Here is a 14,341-nt window from a genome sequence, read left to right on the forward strand (position 1 = left end):
AGCACCGCAAAAATAAAAACCCATAAATAAATAAAGAAAAAGAAAAAAGAGGGAGGGTGGGTGGGGCAAAACAACCTCCCTTCACGCCTCCCGCCACGCAGTTCCTAACCGCCCGCCTAACTTCCCCTTTTAACCCCTCTGCTAATCAGCCCCCACCTGGTAATGATCCTCGCGCGAACCTGCCCAGGAAGAGACCGGCTCGCGCCTGGCTCTCCCTGGGTCCCCCCTCGCGCAAGAAATCATTGTCCACACCTTCTTTTAGGAGCAAGAAAGGCCACTTTTATTTTAGGACAGGTGCATCATAAATTTCATAAACACATTCATTATTTATTTATTATTTACATACTTCAACTCTACAGTGAGCCTACGAAACCTAAATCCCAAACCCCCGAACAAACTCCTGCCTACTACCCCTAGCCTACCCAACGCTACCCTTCAGGATGGCCAACCCGCTCCAGGCTGCCCACCCCCACTAACAAAAACCCGCCACCCAGGAAAACCTTTAGCGTTTTCCTGCCCCACCTAAAGGAAAGGAAGGAGCACACCACAACTGTACCTGAAGAACCTTGCTAATCAAGTCCCTGAGTTCAAGGAGGTAAAAAGAGAGGCCCAAAGCTGAGAGATGCACACCGTCCTCACAAAATAAATGATGTTCAGAGACTTTGAAATGATAATGGTCCAAACTGTAGATCCCCCAATGTTGACAAAAAAGGCGCATTGTCCTGTTCACTTTCCTTCTAGCCTTTTCCAGGGCAGAATGGTTCCGTGCCCCACGCCATTGCAAACGAGGCACAAACTCAGTCCATATAAGCATGGTGCTCACCCATGTGGTTCTGATGATTTCCAGGTCCTGCTTCATTAATTTTAACAAGGTGAACCCAGAGAGAGAAACCAAGTCATTCTCTCCCAAGTGTAGCACCAGGAGATCCGGAGGGCCCCCCAAACACTGTGAAACCAAAGCAGCCAAGGCGGGAAAAAGCCCACCCCAGCGCATTCCCCCTGTTCCATGCCATGAGACTTCATGTGTCATACTGTTCAGACCAAGTGATCTCCCACAGAGCTGGCTGGCAGCGGCTAAAGCTGCTCGTTTAATAAAAGAGTGCCCCAGTATCCACACCCTTCGTTTGCATCCGGCGACTGATGGCCAGGGACCTAGGAGAGAAAGAAATGTTAGACAAGCCAAAATGCACTATTTCCTCACATACTTTTCACAGCACTTGGAACGCCAACGACCAATGCGTCGGATCTGGGACCAGTCCCACCCCAACCGAGCGGCCTCCGTCGCCGCACCAATTCGGAAAGAATGAGTACCAAATTGCACAGGATCCTTCCCCAAGCGCAACAAAACCTTGCGTAATACAGCCAACAATTGAGATGCAACTATGGGACTACCATCCGCATGACAAAATATGGACCCCTGGAGAAAATGCGGAGAGGACACAAACACTTCCCATTCCCCAACCGGGCAACATGCAGAGACACCACTTCTACCAAGGAACACCCACTTACCCCTCCCCATCTGGTCGGTTTTAGATGCCCGCAGCCACAGCCGCACTCTGTCACTTTCCAACACCACCTCATTGCTGGTCATACCTACCCTGCCCCGCAACCCCAGCAACTCTGATGCCCGAAATGCCCCAAAGAACAACCAAACAAAACACAAACGAAATTTGGCACACTCCAAAGCATCATAACAACACACCTCCAATTCCGGCAACAGCAACTGGAGCAACTCAAAAGTCACTGGCTGCCGGAGCTGCTGACCACCATCCCGGAGCCTGGCCAAACCTTTCAACACTTTACGAACCAACACCCCCCCAACCGGATCCCTCCCCCACCAAAGCTGCCCATAAAAAGAAACCCCAGCCAATTTGCCAGAAATGGTCGTGGGCGATAAGCCTTTGTCCGCCAGATGTAAAACAAACTGCAAGACGCATTGTTCATCAGACCAACCCGCCCCAATCGGCCCCATGGAAACCTTACCAAACTGCAGAAACTCATTCCAGGCTTTCACATAACCTCGCCTGGTGGAGTCAGCCACTGAATTTTCTACCAAGTGGTGAACCCTCAATCCCCCAGGTCCCATACGTACTGTGAGATCGCTGTTGGTTCCAGGTCCGCCCCAGGAGCTAACTTGCGGAACTCGGACCACTGAAAGCGAGACAAAGAATCAGCGATGCAATTAGAAGTACCAGGAACATGCCGTGCTTTAAATACAATATTTAATTGCAGACACCGCAGCATGAATGCGCGCAGGAGCCGCAAAACCTGCAAATCACGAGCCTTTTGGTGATTGACAAGGTGCACGACTGCCAGATTGTCCACGTGAAACAAGACTGAGCGATTCTGAAACTCATCCCCCCAGAGATGCAGAGCAACCAGCAACGGGAAGAGCTCCAGAAACGCTATGCTGCGACCCTGATCCTTCCAGTGCGCCGGCCAGCCGGCCGCGCACCATCGACCGTCCCAAAATATTCCGAAGCCGTGAGCCCCTGACGCATCAGTGAACAACTGTACTTGCCATACCATGTCCTCATCCGCAAAAAACAAGGACACGCCATTAAACTCTTGTAGGAAACGAAGCCAGACGGTCAAATCGGCACGCACAGCGGTGGTAATGCGCACCCTATGATGGGGAAGGCGTGCTCCTGACATGGACAAGCCCAGACGTCTGCAGAAAGTCCTGCCCGCCCGAACAACCCGGCAAGCAAAATTGAGGTAACCCAACAACTTCTGAACAGTTTTCAAAGCAACTTTCCGCTCCCCCAACACCAGATGAATGAAAGCAGACATTTCCTTCACTTTGGCCACAGGCAATCTCGCCACCATAGACAGAGTATCAATTTCAATCCCCAAGAAAGTCAGGGACGTACAAGGACCCTCTGTCTTGTCCGGCGCCAATGGAACCCCCAATTCCTCCGCTAGAGCCTGAAAGATGTTCAAAGCCGACTGACACTGCCCAGATCGATCTTCCCCAATGAAAAGAAAATCATCAAGGTAATGACAGACCAATACGTGGCCACTAACAAAAGTGAATCGCCACTGCAGGAAGGTACTGAAAGTTTCAAAAAGGGAGCATGACACTGAACAGCCCATGGGCAACACCCGATCCACGTAGAAATTACCATCAAAATGCATACCCAACAGACTGAAATCCCAAGGGTGAATGGGCAATAGCCGGAAAGCCGACTGAATGTCGCTCTTCGCCAGCAAAGCCCCAACACCAGCCGTGCGCACGAGCCGTAAGGCATCGTCCACCGAAGCATAATTGACAGTTGAGTCAGCTGGATCAATAAAGTCATTAATTGATGAACCCTCTGGCCAGGACAGGTGATGGATAAGACGAAACTCCCCTTCCGCCTTCTTAGGCACCACACCCAGGGGCGATACAATCAAGTCAGGCAGAGGACAATTCACAAAAGGACCAGCAATCCTACCAGCCGCAAGCTCAGCATCCAGCTTCTTCCGCACAACATGGGGACTCTCCTTCGCAGACTTCAAATTGTCCGACCACCTGCCCACCCTGGGTCCCTGATACCCAATCCTGAACCCAATTTTGAAACCCCAAGACAAAATCTTAGCGGCCTCAAAATCTGGATAATCCACCAGCCAGAGATCGAGAACCTCCTGCCTAATAGGAGTAGGGGCCCTTGTAAACAGACTGTTGTTGCTGCCCCCTACCCCCTGAACCTCGTCCCTGCTCACCCAATCGCTGGCCGGGAAAACACTGGGTGAGGGCATGCTTCCCTCCACACTGCGAACACTCGTGTTTGTACCTGCAAGCAGGTCTGTTACAGGAACCCCTGTTAAAATGCCAGCATGTGCCAGAGGCGGCTGACTGACCTCTGCCCCAAACCCCCGCCCCAGACTGAGCGGGGCGAGCTGAAAAGGGGCGATAATACACGGGCTGCCCGCTAGCTGTGTGAGTCGTAGCAGGGGGGTTTGCCGATGCCATCCATTGCAACCATAACTCGGAATCAACCTCACCCCACGAACGCTCAGGGAAAGCGCTCATGCGCGCCCTGAATTCGTCATCATAGGACAACCAAGCAAAGCCGCCAAAATAACTGTGAGCCTTGCGTATAACATCAGCATATTTAAACATGTCTATTGCTTTCTCAGGATGACGTTGACAATAAACGCTGGCATAAATAAGAAAGGCCGAAGTCCAGTTCTCTATGGACTTCGGAACACGAGGCCTCTGAGCCAATTCTAATTCCTCCTCCTTTGACCCTTCTTTTGCCTGAACATCCCTATGGAGAAGCCGAAAAACATCCACAAATGCCCCAGACCATATAAAATTCTTCGTTTTTTCAGATAAATGAGACCCCAAAGGCATTCCCACCCCAGAATAAGGCAACTTTTTCGGTAGGATACTATCCTCCGTGACACGTGTGGCATCCACCCCGCCCACCCCCGCTGTAGAAACTTCATTTGCAACGTGCACATTAGAAACATTCGAAAGTACAGGCCGCTCAAGCCTCGGTGCCAGAGCGACTCGCTCAACCACAACCCCATCACCCGTACCAATAGATCTTGTACTTTTAACAGGGAGACTCTCCCTAGGTTGCCACACAGACCACCACCCGTCCTTACCTCTCGGTAACTGCTCCGACTGCTGTGCGACAGCCCCACGATCCCTCTGAGAAGGTCCAGACCACACTGCCCCTCGTACACCTGCATGGTCCGCTCGAGACTCCTGCAAAACACGAGAAACAGTGGGTTGCCCCAACCCACCCCCCTGGGCCCGTGCTGCCAAAAGCCCAACATCCTTGTCTCTCAACTCCCCTTCTTCCAACTCATCATCATGAAAACTCCCACCGAAAGCTTCATCAGAAAATTCAACTTGAGCACTACCACTGGGCATAGCCCCATCACCAATACCCCCATCATAAAATTGCCAGTCGATGTTTTGAAAGCTATGTGCACTGAAAGCTGTAGAAGAGCCGTCCGCTCCAGACAGCCCCCCTGTAAGCCCACCACTGGAAACAGCCGTGTGGACAGTTCCCGGGCCCGTAGAGACAGCCAACAGCCGCCCAGCCGATGGCGCAGATTGAAAACTGCGGCCGCTCGAGCCAGACAAAGAAACAGCCCCAGAAACATTGCCCCCCACAGCGGAACCGCAATCACCCCCCGACGCCAGAGCAGTGACACCCACCGACCCAGCCTCAGGGCCACCCAGAAGCCCACCTGGACGACCCCTGGGGACCGGGAACAGTGACTGACCAGTAGCCGGGGGCGCCCCCTTGCGCAGCAAACCCTTACCACCCGGGGTCAAGAACGTGTGGGGGGGGGGCCGGGAGCCAGGAGCACCAGTTGGAGCAGCCTTGGCCGGGGGGGGCAGCAGGGTATGTGCAGCACCCACCGTAACCACAGCAGGGGCCGGGGGCAGGGCCTCAGGGTGGGGGGGCGACGTCAGCATGGCACGGGGGTGCCTGGCATCTGCGTCAACCGTGGGAGGAGTGCCAACATTAGGGAGGGGGGCAGGAACAGGCCCCGGCAATGCAGGGGAGAGCAGATAACACTGCCCGTTAAGCCATAAATATGGGGAGACCCCATCTGCCAAAGGCGGCACCGAGGGGGAAGAGGCAGGGGGCAACGCGGCAGGTAGAGGGGCGTGCAAGCGCCCATGCTGCTCCAAGCTTCGCCCACGCTTGGGCCTGGGGCCCCCTTGCAACTTCCCAGACTTCCCAGGTGCCAATCCGCCTGTGCGCGGAGCCAGCCGGCCCATGGAACGCCCCCGCCTTCCCCCGGGCGCCCCTCGTGCACCAGCATCGAAAAACGGTAAGGCACATACCTGCTGGAGGGCGCCCGGGTCACACGGCGGGGGTTCTGCTTCCACGGCGGGCAAAAGAAGCCCAGGCCCGTCTGCCGGCATGGCCGCCTCGCCGTCTTCCTCGTCCTCTGGGCCCGGCGATAGACACGCCTCCACAGCCCTGGCGATGCCCTCCGAAGCCTTGCGAGGGGGGCGGGCCATGCGGACCCAAGCTTCCGCCGGGACACCCGGCATCAACAAGTCCTCGCGCCCCGCCGCACAAAGGATTTGGACAGCCCTCCTGACCTCCGCAGCTTCCTCCATAACTCAGGACAAAGGTGGGAACACGAGCGCAAAACAACCTCCCTTCACGCCTCCCGCCACGCAGTTCCTAACCGCCCGCCTAACTTCCCCTTTTAACCCCTCTGCTAATCAGCCCCCACCTGGTAATGATCCTCGCGCGAACCTGCCCAGGAAGAGACCGGCTCGCGCCTGGCTCTCCCTGGGTCCCCCCGTGGTCATGTTTTCATTCACCGAACAGCCTTAGAAAGTGAAAACACTAGATTAATACGGTTGATGCTAATTCATAGCGCATACATATTAATGAGGGTTGGACAGGATTCGTGTGACTTTGTGTAATCATGTACAATTACCTACAAATTACAAGCAGCTTCCCCACGTACCAGTGATTTATAGCTACATAAATCTTCATAAGAGCAGCCTCCGCGCTCACTACCCCGCGTGCTTCTTATTTAGCAGCAGCTCCTGTCGTTGTAAGAACGCGTTTATGGGCTGTCACGTAGCATGGAAGAAGTCAGTGTCCATTGCCACCTGTATTGTAGTGGCATATCTAGTGTTTTGACTGGAGATGCTAATTCATTATACTGTCTTTAGTTTTAGCATTGCATATTGGGTCTGGGCAGCCATACGGCAACTGTAGACGTGGCCCGTTTTCAATACTGCTAGGTGCAATTTTGAGGGTGGATATCGTCTCTGCATGGTAAGCACGAAAACATGGCGGCGGAAGTCTGCCGCTATGCATAGGGTGGCATCACACCGGCGATGGCAGAAAACACTACAGCTTGCAGCTAGAGAGTCATCCGTTAAATTCGGCCTAATAGGGGAAGCATTATCCTTCTGCTCAATTTGACTGAAACTGTGGAACTGGTCCGATGTTTACTACTTTCTTTTGAAGACGTAAGAGCAACAATATTGTCGTGGTGTACCCGGGGCGTCAGTTTGGTAGCCTATTCAATATTATATACAAGCCACGGTTGCTGCTTATTTATCTTACGCAAGGAAGTAGCACTGGATTTAGTGGGGGGGGACTCTTTTCGTAAGGGACAGGAAGAGCTCAAATCTATACTCCATACCTTACCTTAAGGAGCCAGGGAGGCGCTAATGAGTCATGTAGATATGGCATGTGCCCTCGGTGGGAATTAGAACAATAAATAGGTTCACAGTTTTGTTTTCTGGAGCGATAGGGGGGTGCCAGGGCCTGTAAACAAGGTGCTGGTAGTGCGCTTTCACCACCCACGGTGCAGCCCGGGGGTATCGGTGAGATGTGTTTTGGCTGCACCTCTGAATGTGTTTTATAAATTATGTGATGTTTCCTTGCCGATACCCCTAGAAATGTATAGTGATACTTAGGTGGTGGTTCTACCCAGTGCAGGTGTTGCTAGTGAGGTCCTGGTTCTCTGCGTGAGTTTTTCCTAAGGTGGTTAGGGTTGCATAGGTGGTACTTATCGGTTACCAGTGGTTATTGGTTGTGTGCTCTATTTTCTAATTTTGCTACAGTGATTATTATCCTATGATCTACAAAGTGCTATTTCTAACAAATATTCTAAAGTTAAAAGTGCATATTCATGACAGTGGTCCATGTGGCCCGGTCCCTTGTATATAATCCCCTGTAAAAATCTGCACTAGTTCACGGCACCTCACAATATGTACCGTACTTACGTAATCAGGGATGGGCTACAGGTCTATTCTTGCATACGGTCATACTGCCAGGCACCCTCACTGTAGCATTAATTTATAATGCTCTGAATGTGGCACAAATTTATGCTATGTTACACACTTGCAGTTGCAGGTTTGATGGAAAGCAAGGTCTGGTGGTTCAGTGTACTGTTGTGTCTACTGAGGGGGCTTGTGTTTGACCTCATGGTCACAGGTTCAATTCCTGGTTGGTCCACTCGGCCTTTCATCAATCTGAGGTTGATAAAATGAGTACCATTAAGTTGGGTAACAACAAACATCTGTTATTCAGCGCCAAGATACCTGTAGTGGTGAACGTGCCCTTTACAAATACATATGTTAAATGCATCTGGTACTGATCTTAGCTAGGGCTTAGCATATGACAAGCAACGTAATACGGCATGTGTATTGGATCTTTCATCAGGAACCGGAAACACTAATCGTTGTGTTTGTTTTTTCAGTTATGTATGGCCGGACACATGGTGGATACATGGGAAGTGCTCCACACCGCAACTGCGAGAAGCGAACAGCCAAGGGGAGCAGTACACCTGGATCGGGAGTGTCAAGCAAAGGCATAAAGTGTGCTGGGTGGTCGATTCAACGGCTCAAGCGGTGCCAGCGGGAGAAGGTGCTACCCATGCATTATAGTTGAAGTGTGTAATTCTCACCCATTTGTGTTGTTAGTTGGGGAAAAGGAGCAGGGCAATGCATTGCAGGTTGATACCATCGGTTTGACCAGGAGCACAGACATTATGGAGGAGGCATCACGACAACACCCTCTATGTGACACGGTATCTGCTATGGCGGCGCCTGAACTCGCAGGTGCCTTTTCATGAATAACACTGCGTGGTGTTAGGAGGCTCCATAGTAGGAAGGTAGGCCAGCACGGGGCTTAGCCTTACAACGGTATGTTGCACATTGTGTCGACAGTTGGGCGAAAGGGGCAGAGCCCTGCATTTTAGGTGTACACCGTCAGAACAACAAATGCGTGGTGCTAGGTGGCTCCAGAGTAGGAAGGTAAGCTGGCACAGGGCTTAGCCTGACTAGGGTATGGTAGTACCAATAGCGATTAAACGTCGACGTGGGAGGTGTAAAGATCCGGTGCAACATGATGCTGATGTAGGAGGTCAGGTAGTGGCGCCAAGAGGGGTTGTCAAAAAGTGCCTATGAGTAGGCCAGCCCCAGCTTTAGACTCTGCAACTTGAGCAGGATACTGAAGTAGGTTGGGTTTACACGTATAGGGCCAGGATACGCCCGGTCACAGCGATTACAAGGATTCCAAAGATGGTGTCTGTCCGTCCTGAGTAGGGAGTGAGAAGTTCTTGATAGACACACCACACCGCCCTCAGTTCTTATCTTACATGTGGCTGGCAACGATTTGGTTAAACTGGGCAGGAGGGGCCGGATCGCAGTGATAATCTAAGCAGTGAACTGGCTAGCAAGAGTACGCCCAGGCGGCACAGGTTGTTGGTCATTATTATGTGAAGCGTGCTAAGCCAGTTTTTCTTTTCAGGTGATTGTAGACGGAGGGCGGAGACTGCCTTAGCCAGCGTAGGAGCTTCATGTCAGATTTGCTTAAACACACCCCACCGCCCTCAGTGGTTACCATGCACTGGGGGGGTGGGGGGGGGGGACGATTTGGTGACGCTGGACAGAAGGGTCCGGTTGGAAGAGATTATCTCAGCAGCTGGTTGATTGGCGAAATAGCTACTGGTTTGCACCATAGTTTGGTCGCATTTGATACCTAGACTTTAGTGGAGGGGAGGCAAATCAGTGAGGGCGTTGAAACACTCGGTAAAGAGGGTCAACAACGAGATCGAGAAGCTGTTTCGAACACCTCAACTGCAGAGTATCCCACACACATCTGGGGAGTTCAGTTCTACTTACGGGATGGTGTCCACTTGACTTGGGCAGGTAATGACCTATTAGTAAGGAAGATACTGGCATGGTTGGAAGGTTTTGCGAGGTAGGTATGACCTTTCTGTGTAGGCAGTTTGGGGGGGCCAGATAGTCGGTCAACTATGCTGGCCTGTGGCGGTAAGGTCATAATCGGTGAGCAGCAATTTAAGGTCCTTAGGGGGCGGCACCATTCATCGAATGGGGTCGCCCAGGGGGAGGGGCCATTGGTCTCTCCCAGACCTTCAGGGGCAGGATATCCGCTTGCTTGGAAGGGTGCGGGGGAGGGAGTCACGCTATCCACAGGCTGGTAGCCACCCTGCACATACACTATGACGTCATCAAATGGCGCGAGTGTAAGGGCCCTCCTGTTATGGTTAAATGGAGTTCACAGTGCGTACGAGGGTAACCAGGAGAGGTACGTACTCTCCCGGTAACCGGGCCCGTGTTGCGCATGCGCACTCATACGTGAGTGCGCAGCTGGAAAAGGATCTGACACCGGTTAGCGACCTTGCCGTAGGCCTCAGAATTTTTGAATGCAAAATTTATAAGTAGAATGTTAGATTTGGTTAGGAACACGCTGTATTAGACATTTGTTAAGGTTAGCCCTTCATACCTGTCTACCTTGCTGTAATCTAATGTCAGAATTTTGCATTTAATAATTATGTAAATGTTTATTTTACCAATTTTTATTTGTTTTCATATTTTAATAAATACGGCCGGGGGGTCGCGAGACCCCCTGCCTTCCAAAGAAATCCCTCGCCTGGCTAAATTACTACGGGGATTGTATGTGGTGTTTGCATGATAAGGAAGGGGTGGTCGGTAGTCCCAGACCATGCGCGCAGAGAGGTGACATGATTTTCCCAGGAGCACATGCAGCAGGTAAAACGGGGATGCTAGGATTAGGATCTTGGGTTAATTATCCAAAAGACTAAGCCACATCTCTTCCACTCACTCAATGTTTGTAGGCTTAACTATCCCACGAGGGACTTTTAAATCCTATTACCTTCATACTGTTTGGATTTGGGCTCAAAAGTTTCTTACACTGTCTGCCCATGGGTATTAAGTTGGTCGGCATTTGTATGAGGTAGAAATCAGCATACTTGGACTAAAAGAAGAACAAAAGTGTCGAAGTCTGTTTACTGTCAAAGGTAATAGCGTTTTTTTCGGGGAAAGAGACTCATGCACGACGTGTAGCAAGTCACACAGAATGTCCTGGGTTATTGAGGATTTGTGTAGGCGCAGTGTCACAAAGCATAATGCAAATCTTTATTTGACCTGGAAGGTAGGGCTCAAATCAGAACACTTGGCCCAAAATGTATGCGTCTCTAAGTGGGAAAGAGAGGAGGGTGCTATAAAGAGTGAAGAAGAGTGATCATCCCATCAAAAATAACAATCTCTCTCTTTTATTTTTTTTAATTCTTATTATCACGTAGGGTCTCATCAATGAAGTCCCAGCTTCTTGCACTGGTCTATCCATGTGCTCTAATCGAACGTCCAGATGCCTTGGGTTCCTCCATAATCGGTCGCTCTACCCAGGGCCCTAACACCCTCCACCATTTGTAAATTGCCCCCCTGCCGCAGACTTTATCTAACCTCTTCCAAGTGTGCCCATTGACCTGTCCCTCTTCGTGCCAAATGTGCACAACTTCTGTGTCTTATGTTTCTTTCCCAGCTACACTCTGAGCAGTGGGGGGAGGCTTTCTGGGAGTGCGGGAGAACAACTACACTCCCTTCTTCAACATTTATTTTGGGTTCGCAGGTGAGAGCTGTTCGCACTGGGAGGCTGTGGCTGCATTTCCGACTGTGGACTGAGCCAGGAAACCTGGGTTGTAGTCTCAGCATCTCAGTTGATGACACTGTGTAGTCTTGGGCAAATTCCTTCACTTCCCTGTTCTTTCACAGACCAATGTTGGGAGTGCTTAAGAATGGGTTAAATGGCGACAACCACCATGCAAACAAATAGTTCTCCATCACACCAGCTTGCATCAGCGTGGCTTCCAAGATGAGGAGCAGTACTGTGGGTGGAGCCCTTCACATGACCAACTCTCTACTGTCACTACCAAACTGACAGAGCAGATGATCAAAATATCCAACCGCTCCAAGCTGGACCATACACCTTCAACAAATATCTCAAAAAGTCAGCACTGTCCAATAACCGCGTAAGTGGTCTATGGGAATAACTAATACCGTAAAGGGGCCCGCAGAGCTATTCAAAGCAGGCAGCTTATCGAAAACCATAAGCTGCACGCCTCACTCGGCCTCCCACATGTCTTCATCTAGCACCTGCGAAGCACTGCATCCCAGAAAATGATAACCGCACCTTAGACGTCGTCACACATGACATGGAAACAATTCTGACATTGGATCAAAACAACAGCACATACCCTACACGGTGTAGGTTGCTGCCATGTAGGCTAGCACTTCAGTGCTGCACAGAGGGGTATTGAGCACTATATACATATTACAATAGAATATTACTGCAACCCTCCACTGCTATGAAAACTACACTTACATTAGGAGCTCTTTCTTATCACAGTCACCCTGCCCACCTTCTCTCACCTTAACCACTGTTTTTCTGTGCAGATCTACAATTTTGATTGTGCCGATGTTACAGACCCCCTTGTCGTTTTGAGAATCGAGCACTCCAATCCAAAACAGCCTGCCCCACTCCAATCCAAAACAATCTGCCCCACTCCAATACAAAACTATTTGCCTCACTCCAATCCAAAACAATCTCCCCCACTCCAATACAAAACAATGTGCCCGCTCCAATCCTAAACTAAATACCCTACTCCAATCTGCCCCACTCCAATCCAAAACAATCTGCACCACTCCAATCCAAAACTATATGCACCAGTCCATTCCAAAACAATCTGCCCCACTCATTCCAAAACAATCTGCCCCACTCCATTCCAAAATTATCTGACCCATTCCAATCCCAAACTATCTGCCCTACTTCAATCCAAAACCATCTCCCCCACTCCAATCTGCCTCACTCCAATCCAAAACGACGAGCCCCACTCCAATCCAAAACAAGGTGCCCACTCCAATCCAAAACAAGGTGGCCACTTCAATCCAAAACAATGTGCCCCACTCCAATCCATAACTACCTACCCTACTCAAATCTGCCCCACTCCAATCCAAAACAACTTGCCTCACTCCAATCCAAATCAATCTGCACCACTCCAATCCAAAACTATATGCTCCCTCCATTCCAAAACGATGTGCCCCACTCCAATCCCAAACTATCTGCCCACTCCAAACCACATGCCCTACTCCAATCTGCCTCACTCCAAACCAATACAATCTACCCCACTCCAATCCAAAACAATCTGCACCAATCCAATTTGCCCTACTCCAATCTAACACATTCCATCTAGATCCAGTCCGTCCCACTCCAATGTACCCAGCTCCAATCCAATCCACCTCACTCCAATCCAATGCATCCCACCCCACTCCACTCCACCCCACCACATTTTATTCCACCCCACTCCAATCTAATCCACCCCATCCAGTCCACCCCACTCCACTGCAGTCTAATCCACCCCACCCCACTCTACTTCAATCCACCCACTCTACCCCAATCTAATCCACACCACACTGGTTCACTCATCTAACCCACTCAATCAGTTCAATCCATCCAGCCCACCCCACCCCACTCCCTTCGACCCCACCCCATCACACTCCAGTTCACATCACCCCACTCCAATCCACCCCCTCCATTCCAGTCCAACCCACCCCTTCCAATTAAATTTACCCCACTCCAAACTACCATACTTTAATGCAATTCATCCCCTCCCAATTCACCCCCACTCCAATGCACCCCAATCCAATCCACCTCACCCTAATCCAATACACTGCATCCTGTCCACCCACTCCACTTTACCCCAATCTACTCCAGTTCAATCCATCCCATTACCTCAACCCACTCCACCCTATTCCATCCTACTCCACTCCACGCCACTGCACTCTACGACACTCTCGGCCATAGAATCACAGAACCTTTTACTCAATGGCACTCTATTCCCCCTCTCCACTGAACGATATTGTACTCCATCAAATCCAGCCTACGACACTCTACTCCGCCCACTCCACTCTAGGACACTCCATGCCACTAACATTGGATGTATGACAGTACAACGCGATAATTTTGATCGCGGTACTTTACAGCGCGGTTGAAGGGTGCTGGATTGAGGATTAATATGATTTTCTATTCAAACTCCAGCCCACGTAACAGTAGGGAAGGTGCTGGAATAGAAAATCACACTATTCCTTAACCTAGAGCGCCATCCAGCGCAAGTCATTGTAATGACTTGAGTTGTAATGGTTGCGTGGTAAAGGTCGTGCGGTGTAAACACCGCGTTGTAAACGACACACATTTCCCCCAACATTTAGCCATGCTGAACAGCAGCCACACTGATGTACAACATGGAAAAACCACATTGCCCAAGCCAATAGCTCTTGTACAGGCGAGAACTATTGGCTTTGCCAGTGCTTGTTTAATACGCTTCGCCCGCTGCAGAAGTGACATTTACGGTGCCACACACTTGTATTTGTCACATGTAGAAACACAAAAACATGAAACCTATCACTTTGCAGGCATGAGCGACTGATTTTTTTAATGAAGTTTTTTTAGTGAGATTAAGTTAGCTCTGTATTTGGAGCGCTTGACTTTCTATACTTACAGGAAGTGTTTTGGGCACATACGGGTCA

At 50.6% G+C, this 14,341-nt stretch overlaps 1 protein-coding gene across 1 annotated transcript; it reads right to left on the reverse strand.

Moving 5' to 3' along the window:
* Window positions 1–502: 502 nt before the first annotated feature.
* LOC147701706 (uncharacterized) lies at window positions 503–5,422 on the reverse strand. The gene is made up of 2 exons (XM_086928688.1): window positions 4,597–5,422; window positions 503–1,152 (listed from the first exon to the last, which is right to left on the reverse strand). The coding sequence occupies exons 1-2, from the start codon at window positions 5,420–5,422 to the stop codon at window positions 503–505; spliced, it is 1,476 nt and encodes a 491-aa protein (XP_086784814.1).
* Window positions 5,423–14,341: the final 8,919 nt, after the last annotated feature.

Source organism: Lissotriton vulgaris, chromosome 7, assembly GCF_964263255.1.
Source record: "Lissotriton vulgaris chromosome 7, aLisVul1.2, whole genome shotgun sequence".
Taxonomy (NCBI): Eukaryota; Metazoa; Chordata; class Amphibia; order Caudata; family Salamandridae; genus Lissotriton; species Lissotriton vulgaris.

Bases quoted from the DNA above. Each gene is read 5' to 3' on its own strand.
- LOC147701706 (XM_086928688.1), bottom strand. From the start codon at position 5,422: ATGCTGACGTCGCCCCCCCACCCTGAGGCCCTGCCCCCGGCCCCTGCT. The intron at 1,153-4,596 runs GTAAGGACGGGT...TTTCTCTCCTAG, and splicing joins GTCGGAGCAGTTACCGAGAG to GTCCCTGGCCATCAGTCGCC.